General features: G+C 51.5%; 1 protein-coding gene across 1 annotated transcript in view; it reads left to right on the forward strand.

Moving 5' to 3' along the window:
• SLC17A6 (solute carrier family 17 member 6) overlaps window positions 1–13,873 on the forward strand; it is a 119,318-nt gene that overhangs the window by 40,279 nt on the left and 65,166 nt on the right. The window contains exon 4 of the mRNA XM_077453613.1: window positions 5,742–5,856. Coding sequence (XP_077309739.1) covers window positions 5,742–5,856 — 115 coding nt within the window. The remainder of the gene's footprint in view (window positions 1–5,741; window positions 5,857–13,873) is intronic.

Consider the following 13,873-nt stretch of genomic DNA (forward strand, 5'->3'; position numbering starts at 1 on the left):
CAAAAGACAGAATGTAAAATGGCCGCCAGATCAGGTCTATTTATAAGGTAGGGGGAATGTCCAATTGTCCATGTGCTGAAATGTCTCAATTGGCTGTCCTGTACCCCATGATGGATGTGTCATCATGGGTCAAAGTTCTTTCACAATGTAAACGCATATGTCCGCCGCACGAACAGCGCCAGAAGTCTGCCGGTTTGGCGAATCGCGAACGAGCAAAATTCGCCGCGAACCCACCGCCGGGCGAACCGTAAGGCCATCTCTACTCTGCACAGTTCTCTTGTCCTGTATGTCGGGTGTAATTCTCGGTATCTGTTCTTATTCTGTATGTATAGACTCTGCACAGTACCACTTCTCCATTGGACATCAATTGACATACTGATTGCATTCTATGTTCCTATACTGATAATGTATTTCAGGTTATGGACGATCTGCAGCCACAGAATCCTCTAGATCTATAATCTCTCCAGGATATATATGATGCTTTATTCAGCAGATATAAAGATGGCCAATTGATGATCACTATATCCCGCCCCTGTGCAGTGATCGGTCGGATGGTCTGTGCCTTGTTGAGTGAGCATACTTCACATTGTTCTGTATCGTCCTCCTGAGGAAGCAGATGTAACACTGGGAGACATGTTGGGAAGTCTTCTCCTCCCTCGTCACGTTTCGTCTGAGCGGCTGAATCTTAATTTATCCACTTCCCGCCTGTATGACATCATGTGACGGCCTCGGGTGGAAGTAGTTATGGCGGGAAGATGTTGGCACCTGCAGGCATCACCCCGCTATGAACATTTTGGGCCAGCGATTCCCACCTTAGCAGAAGTGATTCGAGGTGGCTGAACATTCCATCACTTCTGTGGGTGGCAGAAGAAGGCTTTTGAAGTTTTGAATAAAAGATTTTTATTTTTTATTTTTTTTAAAGGGCCCCTTTCCCCTCATGCTTATGCCTAAATGCTAACGCATACATAATTCCCGCACACGTATATAAACGATGATCACACCGCTCATCTGTAGCGTCTCTAAGGCCGCGTACACACGGGCGGACTGTCCGCCCAACTAGGTTCGTCAAACAGTTTGACAAACAGTCCGTTCAAAATTAGCATGAACGGACTTGACCACACACGACGAACGAACAGTCCGCTGAAAACTTGCGCGATGACGTGAACGGCACGTACGACGGGACGAGAGATTCGAAGTCCAATACACTGCAATGCAACCTTCGCCGTGTAAATTCTTTCTGAGCATGCGCCAGACTTAGTTTCTCGAACAAGCCTACACACGAGCGGACTGTCCGCTCAAACCAAGTTTCAGTGGACAGTCTTACGGAAATTCCGAAAAACTTTGTTCGTCAGACTGTCCGCTGAAACTGTCCGCTGAAGCCCACACACGAGCGGACTACGACGAGTGTGTACGCGGCCTAATAGAGAATATTAAGAGCCGTACTTTAGCGCCTTTTTCCACGAACGTGCGCAATTTTAAAGTGTATCGTGTTCGGTATCTATTTACTCGGCGTAACGTCATCTTTCATATCTTACAAAATGAAATGGATTATTTATTGCGTTTTTTCTTTTTTTTCAAAAAGTCGTTAACATTCTCTTGCCCTCACTATAGCCGAAAGAAGGCTACACCGCAGGCATACATTTTTGCGGGTGGGGTGGGGGCGTCCATGTACGTCCTCCCCTCCTGCACGAGCTGCCTGCGCGCCCCCTGTGGGCGGAGACTCGGCTGATTACAGATTGAAGTAAAGGGCCAATTACGGCCCCTTACTAAGTGATCAGCTTTCAGCCAAAAACAGCTGATCATGTGATGTAAACAGAGACGGTAATCAGCTTTCCCCCCCCCCCCCCCCCAAACTGACAGGAGAGGAGGAAAAAGCCGATTACGGTCTACGGTAAATGGGACATCAGTTCCGCACACTCCAGACTCACTGCTAAGCAGTGCCCACCAGTGCCGCCTACCAATGCCCATCAGTGCTTCTAATCAGTGCCCACCAGTGCCACTTATCAATGCCCACAAGTGCCACCTATCAATGCCCATCAGTGCTCATCAGTGCCATCTTTCATTGCTGCCTATCAGTGTCACCTACCAATGCCTATCAGTGCCACCTATTAGTGCCCTTAAGTGCAGCCTCATCAGTGCCACCTATCATTGCCTATCAGTGCAGCCTCTCAGTGCCCACCAGTGCCACCTATCAATGCCCATCAGTGCCTCATCAGTGCCACCTTTCAGTGCTGCCTATCAGTGTCACCTACCAGTGCCCATCAGTGCCACCTATTGGTGTCCTTCAATGCAGCCTTATAAGTGCCACTTATCAGTGCAGCCTCTCAGTGCCCACCAGTGCCACCTACCGGTGCCCACCAGTTCCACCTATCAATGTCCACCAGTGCCGCCCATCAGTGGCACCTTTTAGTGCTGCCTATCATTGTCACCTACCAGGGCCTATTAGTGCCCATCAGTGCAGTGCCCCAAACCAAGGGACAAATCCTCGAAATTAGGGACAGTTCCTCGAAGTCAGGGACATTGCTCCAAATCAGGGACCGTCCCTCGAAATCAGGGACAGTCCCCTAAAATTAGAGACAGTTCTTCAAAATCAGGGACATTGTTCCAAATCAGTGACGGTCCCATATCTTTTAACCACCTCAGCTCTCAAAGGTTTTAGGCCTTTCGTGACCAGGCCGTTTTTTGCTATTCAGCACTACGCTACTTTAACTGGTAATTGCGCGGTCATGCAACTCTGTACCCAAATGAAACTTGTATCATTTTTTTTTTACACAAATATAACTTTCTTTTGGTGGTATTTGATCACCACTATTTTTTGTTATATAAATAAAAAAAAAGACAAACATTTTTGATATATAAAGTATATATATATATATATATATATATATATATATAAAAAAAATCTTCATAAATTTGGGCCAAAATGTATTCTACTACATGTCTTCGGTAAAAACAGATCCCAATACGTGTATATTGATTATTTTGCTTGAATGTTTTAGCGTCTGCAGACTATGGTATACATATTGGAATTTTTTTAATTCTATTTTTTTTATACTAATAATGGCAGCGATCAGCGACTTATAATGGGACTGCGATAGTGCGGCGAGAAATCTGACACTAACTGACATTGGGGAGGGGAACTTACTAACTGCCACTGGCATCACCAGTGACACTAATACAGCGATCAATGCTAATACTATATACTGTCACTGTACTAAAGACACTGGCTGGAAGGAGTTACCATTTGGGGCGATCAAAGAGTTAAATGTGTGCCTTTAAAATGTGTAATGTGTGCTGATTTTTACTAAAGATCTTTGTTTTTTATCCCTGCTTCGCAGGAAAAAGAAATAGAGATATTGTTCCCTCTGTACTGAGCCCTGTGTTGATTGTCAACACAGGGCTCTGGGCTGTGATCGGACACAGCCAATCAGCAGGTTTCCGGCCATGACAATCACAGCGGGTGCCGGCGGGTGGGTGCACATGCACGCACCCTAAACCCAAAAGAAGGCAGCGAAGTACCAGCATGTTGGTTTGCCTACATGCGCTGCCCGTCTGCCGTACATTGTGAGCAGGCAGTCCTTAAGTGGTTAAAGATCGTTCACATGTACTCCTGAAGATGATCTATCGAAACGTGTCGAGTCAATATGTGGATTGTATTGGATCTAAACCATTGCTTGAACTTGAAAATATTACAAAACAAAAAGCACCAGGGACGGTACTTACCCTGAATGAAATGTACCCCTTGTACTGGGGGTGGTTGTGGTCGGTTGAAATCTGAAGTCCTCTTCCCCCAGATACCGCCGGAGTGCTGCAGGGGTTAATACAAGTGGCTGCACCTGTGACAGCCAGTCATTTAGGGTCGACTATGCCCTGCACCTCTATCAATGAATCTTCCCTTTCCACCTCCATCAATGAACCTTCTCTCCCCCACCTCCATCAATGAGCCTTCCCTCCCCACCTCCATCAGTGAGCCTTCCCTCCCCATCTCCATCAGTGAGCCTTCCACCTCCACCTCCATCAATGAACCTTCTCTCCCCACCTCCATCAATGAGCGTTCCACCTCCACCTCCATCAATGAGCCTTCCCCTCCCAGCTCCATCAATGAGCCTTCCCTCCCACCTCCATCAATGAGCCTTCCCTCCCCATCTCCATCAATGAGCCTTCCCTCCCCACCTCCATGATTGAACCTTCCTTCCCCACCTCCATCAATGAGCCTTCCCTTCCCACTTCCATGATTGAACCTTCCTTCCCCACCTCCATCAATGAACCTTCCCTTCCACCTCCATCAAAGAGCCTTCCCTCCCCCACTTCCATCAATAAACCTCCTTCCCTACCTCCATCAATGAGCCTTCCCTCCCCCCCAACCTCCATCAATGAGCCTTCCCTCCCCATCTCCATCAATGAGCCTTCCCTCCCCATCTCCATCAATGAGCCTTCCCTCCCCATCTTCATCAGTGAGCCCCCCCCCACCTCTATCACTGAACCTCCCTCCCCCAATTCCATCAATAAACCTTCCTTCCCCACCTCCATCAATAAGCCTTCCCTCCCCACTTCCATCAATGAGCCTTCCCTCCCCACTTCCATCAATGAGCCTTCCCTCCCCCCCCCCACCCCCACCTCCATCAATGAGCCTTCCCTCCCTTCCCCTCCTCCATAAATGTGCCTTCCCTCCCCACCTCCATCAATGAGCCTTCCACCTCCATCAATGAGCCTTCCCTCCCACCTCCATCAATGAGTCTTCCCTCCCCACCTACATCAATGAGCCTTCCCTTCCCACCTCCATGATTGAACCTTCCTTCCCCACCTCCATCAATGAACCTTTCCTCCTCACCTCAATCACTGAACCTTCCCTCCCCCACTTCCATCAATAAACCTTCCTTCCCTACCTCCATCAATGAACGTTCCCTCCCCCCAACCTCCATCAATGAGCCTTCCCTCCCCATCTCCATCAGTGAGCCTTCCCCCCCACCTCTATCACTGAACCTCCCTCCCCCACTTCCATCAATAAACCTTCCCTCCCCACCTCCATCAGTGAGCTTTCCCTCCCCACCTCCATCAGTGAGCTTTCCCTCCCCACCTCCATCAAAGAGCCTTCCCTCCCCACCTCCATCAGTGAGTCTTCCTTCCCCATCTCCATCAATGAGTCTTCACCCCACACCTCCATCAATGAGCCTTGCTCCCCATCTCCATCAATGAGTCTTCCCTCCCCACCTCCATTAATGGACCTTGGCCACCCATGACCCTGTCACTGGTTGGCCGGTTCTCCTTACTTGGACCACTTTTGTTTGGTCCTGACCACTGCAGTCTGGTAACATCCCACAAGAGGTGCCGTTTCGGAGTTGCTCTGATCCAGTCATCCGGACATTACAATTTGGTCCTTGTCAAAATCACTCAAATCCTTATGGTTGCCCATTTTGTCCGCTTTCAACACATCAACTTCAGGGACAACATCTTCACTCGCTGCCTAATATATCCCACCCACTTTCAGGTGCGATTATAACCAGATATCGATGTTATTCATTACCTGTCAGTGATTAGAATGTTATGGCTGATCGGTGTATAGTTATTTATTCACCACTGGCTCTCATGGAAAGTTCCAGCTGTACTGTAGATACTAAACATTACAATTTGCCAAAGATTCCTAGAAATAGTGGTGCCTATTGGCAGGAATGTGTTTCTTGTGTACAATCGTCTCCTCTGGTGTCGTACAATGAATTCATGTTTTTGCCTTTGATTTGCAGGGTGTTTGGTGCGGCCATAGTGCTCACCGCCAGCTTGAACATGTTAATCCCATCAGCAGCCAGAGTGCATTATGGGTGTGTGATGCTCGTCAGGATCCTACAAGGGCTTGTAGAGGTACTGTATTTTTTATTATTATTATTATTATTACCATATTGGTCGTAATGAGGTTTGAAAACATTTTCCATTAAAGTAGTGTAGCACTAACCCCCGAAGGAGCGGCTGAATTTTTCTGGGCTTACCGATTACCTCCTCCAGCTCGTCACTCGTTGTTCTTGTCTAGGGGTTCCCAGGGTTAATAACCCAGTAACTGTAGAGACCGACACTTGAATTCCTTGTTAGGATTTTTATTTTGCATAAAATGGTTGAACAAACTCAGCCTCTAAGTTGGGAATAGAGGGTATCAGGGTAGAGTTTAGCTCAGGTGTTCGGAACTGCTGACTTCAATAAAAGTCTCTCTCTATGTACACAATCCAGGGAACAGCCGCTCGCAAACTGGACTCTTTAGCTGTTGGATAAATCCTTAAGTTTTGTGTTTGGCAGCCAACAGGTAATTCTAGCTTTTCAAAGTCTCTCACACAGACTTGGCTGAAAACTTGGAAACTTAGTTACAACTGGAAGGGTAGAAGTAGGAACTTTTCTTACTGTACCAGAATCTTCCAGCCGGTCCGGCGATACTGTAAGAATTGTGGATTCAATCAATGTCCATGGCAGCTCAGCTTCCAGGCTCTTACCCAGCAGCCAGCCTTGTGCGTGGCTCTCTTACTGAAGAGTTGTCACGTACCTGGTGGTGGGAGCCCGGAGTGCAGGGAGCGGCCTCTCGTAAGCCTCTGGCTCGAGATCCCCTGGGAGTGGGAACAGGGGCTCTGGAGGGCAGAGGGCACAAGTGCCAAGTCCGTGTAGGTGGGCCTGGTCCAGGAACTGGCGTCAGACAGCAGTGGATGAAGACAGGTGACTCTGGAGTGGCTGGAGGTCAGCAGCTGGCAGCAAGCAGGTGGGCACACGGGAACGGCTGGCAGGCAGGCAGCAGGCAGCAGCGGTCACAGAACACGGACTGGAACAGCAGGCAGAAGCGGGGTCAACACAAGCCGGGTCGTCAACGGGCTGGCAGCAGAGGTACCGAAGGAGGAGGCAGAAGAATAGTCAGGAGGTCCGGGGGTCAGGGCTGGCAGCAAGCAGGATAATCAGGAACAAGCCGAAGTAGATCAGAGACAGGAACGATCAGGTAATCAGAGGCAACTCTCAGGAACGCTGTAGACAGGACAGCAACGGGCCACTAGAATGAATCACTTAAGAAGCCTTCTGGGCGCCAAGGACGGTCGCACGGCGTGTCCGTTCGCGCCCACGTCAAACCGTGCAACCGACCGTGACCCCGCGCACCCGCGTGCGCACGTTCGCAACCCTGCGCACCCGCGTGCGCCCGATCGTACCTGCTCGCACCCGCGTGCGTCCGTTCGCGCTAACGCGCGCCCGGGAAGACCTATTAGCGCTCAACGGACCAACATTGTGGGTAAGTCTTCCACGGGCTGCTGGAACTCGGGACCGACCATGACATTGCCCCCCCCCCCAAGGGGCAGCCTCCGGATGCCCAATTGGGCCATTTTACTAGGATGGGCCCTTCTGAAGGCGAGAATCAGTCTCCTGGCATGAATGTTGGATTCAGGTTCCCAAGAATTCTCTTCAGGTCCGTACCCTTTCCACTTTACCAGGAATTGAACTTGATTCCGTCTACGCCTGCAGTCCAAGATAGACTCCACCTCGTACTCGACTTCACCGTCGACGACCACAGGTTCAGGTGGGACAATCCTCCGACTGACGAAGGGGTCCGGGACGGCTGGCTTGAGTAACGCCACATGGAATACGGGGTGAATCCGGAATGACTCAGGCAGTTTCAGCTCAAATGCTACATCGTTTATTTTCTTTACAATTGGGAAGGGACCCACAAACCTTGGTCCCAACTTCTTAGTAGGACAGGCCATCTTTAGATTCAATGTGGAGAGCCACACCTGGTCCCCAACCTTGAGTTCAAGCTCCCCCCTTCTCCTCCTGTCAAAGACTTCTTTATTATGTCTTTGGGTCTTTGCCATGGTCTCCTGCAGAAGTTTGTTATTGGCACTAAAGAAGTCGATATTCTCCTGGACTGCTGGTACCGGGCTTTCAGGCAGGTCTTGGGACAGGAATGAGGGATGGAAGCCGTAATTGGCGAAGAACGGAGACTGACTAGTGGCAGAGTGGATGGAGTTGTTATAAGCGAACTCCGCTAACGGGAGCAAGGAAGCCCAGTTGTCCTGAGAAAAGGACGAGAAGCAGCGTAGGTACTGCTCCAGCGTCTGGTTCGTCCGTTCTGTTTGCCCATTGGTCTGTGGGTGGTAGGCAGATGAGAGACAGAGATCAATTTTCAAGGCCCTGCAGAGTGCTCTCCAGAACTTGGACGTGAACTGCACACCCCGATCCGAGATAATGTTTGCGGGGACACCGTGCAGCCTCACGATCTCTTTAATAAAAACCTCAGCGGTCTCTGCAGCGGAAGGGGTGCCCTTCATCGGCAAGAAGTGGGCCATCTTGGTTAGCCTATCTACTACCACGAAGATTGTGGAGTAGCCTTCTGATGGAGGAAGCTCTACGATGAAATCCATCGAAATCATCCGCCAAGGCCTCTCTGGAACAGGTAATGGTTTCATCAAGCCCCAGGCCCTGGACTTGCTGCTTTTATTACGGATGCAAATGGCACAAGCCTCCACATATCTTTTACAGTCGGATCTCAACTGGGGCCACCAAAAGGTGCGCTGAACCAACTCGGTGGTCTTGAGGGCGCCGAAATGGCCGGCCAACGGGTGGTCATGACATGCACTGAGGACTGGCACCCGAGCCTCCTGGGGGACAAAAATTTTGTCTTCATGCCAGAGAAGTTCATCTTGGGCCAGAAGTGTGACATTAGGTGGAGGAGTGGCACCAACGGAGACTTGCTTAATCAGGGACAACAAATCAGCTTGAAGAAGAAGAAAGTTCCCTGAGGTCAGGATGGTATCCGGATGTGGAGAGGTCTCTGGCTCATTAAACATTCGGGACAGGGCGTCCGGTTTGGTGTTCTTGGAACCCGGGCGATAAGTTATGTGGAACAAAAACCGGGAAAAGAAAAGAGCCCATCTGGCCTGGCGTGGCTTCAACCTCTTGGCGGACTTCAAGTATTCCAGGTTTCTGTGATCCGTGTAAATGAGGATTGGATGCGTAGCCCCCTCCAGCAGGTAACGCCATTCCTCGAGGGCCGCTTTAATGGCCAATAGCTCTCGATCTCCGACATCATAATTTGCCTCAGCTTCGGTTAGCTTGCGGGAGAAGAATGCTACTGGGTGCAAGCGGGCCCTAGGCCCATGTCTCTGGGAGAGAATCGCCCCAACCGCGATCTCAGAGGCATCAACCTCTAAGATATAGGGCCGGGTTGGATCAGGATGTTTGAGGATGGAAGCCGACACAAATAAGTCCTTCAGGGTAGAGAAGGCTTCCTGAGCCTCTGGGGACCATTGAAACTTCAGACCCTGCCTGGTCAGTCTGGTGATGGGGGCTATAATAGTAGAAAACCCCTTAATAAATTTCCTATAGAAATTTGCGAATCCCACGAAACGCTGGACCCCTTTTCTGTCAGTGGGAGCGGGCCAATCTCGGATAGCGGAGACTTTCTGAGGGTCCATCTCGATGCCATCTACAGAAATTACCAGCCCCAGGAATTGAATACTTGATTGCTCAAAGGTACATTTCTCCGGCTTGGCGTATAGCCCATGCAGACGAAGTCGGGATAGTACTTTCCTGACATGCTCCCGGTGTTCTGCCAGAGAGGAGGAGAAGATCAGGATGTCGTCCAAATAGGTAATGACGAACAGGTCTAGGTAGTCCCTGAAAATATCATTGATAAAGTGCTGGAATGTGGCGGGAGCGTTACATAAACCGAAGGGCATGACCAGGTACTCGAAGTGCCCGAAGCGAGTACGAAAGGCAGTTTTCCACTCGTCGCCATCACGGATGCGGACCAGATTGTAAGCCCCCCGGAGATCTAGTTTCGAAAATACTGCCGCTGACCCCAGTCTCTGGAAAAGCTCCGGCACAAGTGGTAGGGGATAACGGTTCTTAATCATTATTTTATTAAGGGCCCGGTAGTCAACGCAGGGGCGCAGGGTCTGGTCTTTTTTTTCCACGAAAAAGATCCCTGCTCCCGCCGGTGAAGTGGAGGGACGTATAAATCCCTTCCTGAGATTATCGTCCAAGTAGGACTTTAAGGTCACCAACTCAGTCTCTGATAGCGGAAAGATCCTCCCAAAGGGAATTTCTGCCCCAGGAAGTAATTCAATGGGACAGTCGTATGGCCTGTGAGGGGGTAAGGTCTCTGCACTCTTTTTGCTAAACACGTCTAGGTAATCATGGTAGGCAGATGGTACAACTTGGCGGGTTTCTGCGTCAACTTCCAGACAGAGCAAAGAAGAAGAGGCCTGGTCGGTTCCCGACAAACAGTGTTGGAGGCAGTAAGGTGAGGGAAATCTCAGCTCCCCGGTGGTCCAGTCAACAAGGGGATTATGTGCCCTCAGCCAGGGCATGCCGAGAATGATAGGGAAGAGAGGAGAAGTGATAATGTCCAGACAGAGTAATTCTTGATGGGTTCCGGCAATAGTGGTTAACAGGGGCTGAGTCTGCTGGGTAACAGGTCCGGACTTGAGGGTGGAACCATCGGCCAGATGTATAGAAAGTCCCCTTGCCCTGAGCCGAAGAGGGATGTTATGTTTAGAGGCGAAGGTTAGGTCCATAAAGCCACTGCAAGCTCCCGAGTCAATAATGGCGTTGGTCTGGACGTTCCCTCCTGGTAGCTGCAAGGAAATGGACACAGTCAAATGGGAGGCAGCACTAGGACAGTCTAATGTAAGGGCAGGAGATACGAAGAGGGACTTACAGAGCTTAGCAGGGCAATTGCGCACGAAGTGTCCAGACCCACCACAGTAGAGGCAGAGATTTCCTTCCCGGCGGCGTTGGCGTTCTTCAGGCGTTAAGGAAGGCCGGAGTAAGCCCAGCTGCATGGGCTCAGGGAGGTCTTGACTTGTCGTGGTGACAGCAGGAGGGGTGAGATGAGGAGAGCTGGGGACTCGAGGAAGCATCCATACCGGACGAGAAGTGGTTGAAGACCGCTCCAGGCGGCGTTCTCTCAGCCGCCTGTCTATTTGGATCGCCAGTTCCACTAAGGCTTCTAGAGTCTCTGGAATGCCCACTCGGGCGAGCTCGTCCTTCAACGGTTCCGATAGGCCCATCCGGAACTGATAACGTAATGCCGCATTATTCCAGTCTGTGTCGGAGCTCCAGCGTCGGAACTCCGACACGTAGTCCTCTACAGGCCGGCGACCTTGCTGCAGCGAATGCAGGGCTGCTTCAGCGGTGGCGGTTAGCTGTGGGTCTTCGTACAACCGCGACATGGCCTGGAAGAAGATGTCCAAGGTTTCAAGGGAGAGATCCTTCTTTTCTAGTAGACGGTGGGCCCAAGACTGAGGTTCACCGGTTAGCAGAGAGATCACGTAGCCCACCTTGGTAGCCTCGAGGGAGAAGGTCCTCGGCTGTAGAGCAAAGAACAGTTCACATGAGTTCCGAAAAGCCCGGAATTTCCCTCGATCTCCGGAAAATCTCTCGGGTGTAGGCACCCTGGGTTCGGGTGGCAGCATCACTACAGCAGGAGTAGCAGAAGTTCCGGAAGTAGCAGGAGAGGAGGTGGACAGGGCCTGGACCCGTTCCTCCAGTTGACTGTAACCCTCCTGTAAACTCTTCACTGCTTGAGTGAGGCCTGTGAGATGGCGGCAAAGTTCGTCCATTGGAGAGGCTCCCTGCGTGGGCTCGGACATGGCTGTCCTGTACTGTCACGTACCTGGTGGTGGGAGCCCGGAGTGCAGGGAGCGGCCTCTCGTAAGCCTCTGGCTCGAGATCCCCTGGGAGTGGGAACAGGGGCTCTGGAGGGCAGAGGGCACAAGTGCCAAGTCCGTGTAGGTGGGCCTGGTCCAGGAACTGGCGTCAGACAGCAGTGGATGAAGACAGGTGACTCTGGAGTGGCTGGAGGTCAGCAGCTGGCAGCAAGCAGGTGGGCACACGGGAACGGCTGGCAGGCAGGCAGCAGGCAGCAGCGGTCACAGAACACGGACTGGAACAGCAGGCAGAAGCGGGGTCAACACAAGCCGGGTCGTCAACGGGCTGGCAGCAGAGGTACCGAAGGAGGAGGCAGAAGAATAGTCAGGAGGTCCGGGGGTCAGGGCTGGCAGCAAGCAGGATAATCAGGAACAAGCCGAAGTAGATCAGAGACAGGAACGATCAGGTGATCAGGTAATCAGAGGCAACTCTCAGGAACGCTGTAGACAGGACAGCAACGGGCCACTAGAATGAATCACTTAAGAAGCCTTCTGGGCGCCAAGGACGGTCGCACGGCGTGTCCGTTCGCGCCCACGTCAAACCGTGCAACCGACCGTGACCCCGCGCACCCGCGTGCGCACGTTCGCAACCCTGCGCACCCGCGTGCGCCCGATCGTACCTGCTCGCACCCGCGTGCGTCCGTTCGCGCTAACGCGCGCCCGGGAAGACCTATTAGCGCTCAACGGACCAACATTGTGGGTAAGTCTTCCACGGGCTGCTGGAACTCGGGACCGACCATGACAAGAGTCCTCCCCTGGTCGCGTGTAGAGTTGCTGGGTCTTTCCAAACCCGAGACGCCACCGGAACACCTTAGAATCCTCCTTCCAGTTACTGCGCCTCGAACTAGCCAGTTCTGAGGCTCAGGAACGGATGGATCCGCACCCCAAGCCATGAGGGCCCCTGGGGGCTGGTCAGGAGGACCACGGAGTCAGCAACAACTTCTGGACCGGAACCCTGAACCACATGACTTCGGCACCTTAAAGCGGGATTCCACCCTAAAGTGGAACCTCCGCTGATCGGATCCCTCCCCCCCCTCCGGTGTCACAATTGACACCTTTCAGGGGGGAGGGGGGTGGAGATACCTGTCAAAGACAGGTATTTTCACCCACTTCCGGGCATAGACTCCCGTGGGAGTCTACGCCATTTCCTGCCCTGCCGCGCTGTCTGCTGGGACACACACGGGTCCCAGTGACAGCGCGGAGATTTCCTATTGCGCAGCGCGGCTCACGCATGCGCAGTAGGGAACCGGGAAGTGAAGCCGATTCGCTTCACTTCCTGATTCCCTCACCTAGAATGGTGGCGACAGCAGCCGAGGGCCGAGCGATCGATCGGCCTCGGCTGCCGGCATCGCTGGACCCCGGGACAGGTGAGTGTCCATTTATTAAAAGTCAGCAGCTGTAGTATTTATAGCTGCTGGCTTTTAATATTTAACACGCCCACTGATTGGTTCAGAGAGAGAGATTGGTGCTCAATGCGGCCAACCAGACTGCGTTCTATAGCCTCCCACAGGTGTACAACCCCACCTATGACCAGGCAGAACTTCTATACAGCCCAATCAAACTGATGCCAAAGTACAATTTAACACAATTAACGCCAAAACTCACTACAGTTTTGGGCAAAAACTAAAATTAAACACAAAGCGCGTACTCATTAGGAGTACCGGCGCTACAGTAGGTTGGTGAGGCCTTAAGGTGGTTGTAAACCTCAGACATGAAATATGAACAAAGCATAACCCTATAGTGTGTACTTGTCCCAGCCCAGAGCACTCATGGCAATAAGTATTGTTTTAATAAATTGCTGACTTAAAGGTTTTCTCAGTTCTGCTACCTTAGGAAGATAGACAAGCTCCATCTGTTGAGGTCCTCTATTCATTTTAATATGGGGGGGGAGGAGCTTAAATACAATCTTGTGCTTGACTCACAAACTGATAGTAATAGGAGCGGTGTAGAGGGCAAAGAAAGCCCTTTACTAGGGTCGGTGTCACCTGGTGTGGTAAAACATGGTGTCACCCCCCCCCATCAGGCTCTAAAACATGGTGTCACCCCCCCCCCCCCCCCATCAGGCTCTAAAACATGGTGTCACCCCCCCCCCCACCAGGCTCCAAAACATGGTGTCACCCCCCCCCCCCCATCAGGCTCTAAAACATGGTGTCACCCCCCCCCCCCCAAGGAAAAATTAATAGAGGATGCAGAAGACCTAGTTTATG

The sequence above is a fragment of the Lithobates pipiens genome, unplaced genomic scaffold (assembly GCF_037356315.1).
Source record: "Lithobates pipiens isolate NorthernLeopardFrog02 unplaced genomic scaffold, aLitPip1_a1.2 Scaffold_24, whole genome shotgun sequence".
NCBI lineage: Eukaryota > Metazoa > Chordata > Amphibia > Anura > Ranidae > Lithobates > Lithobates pipiens.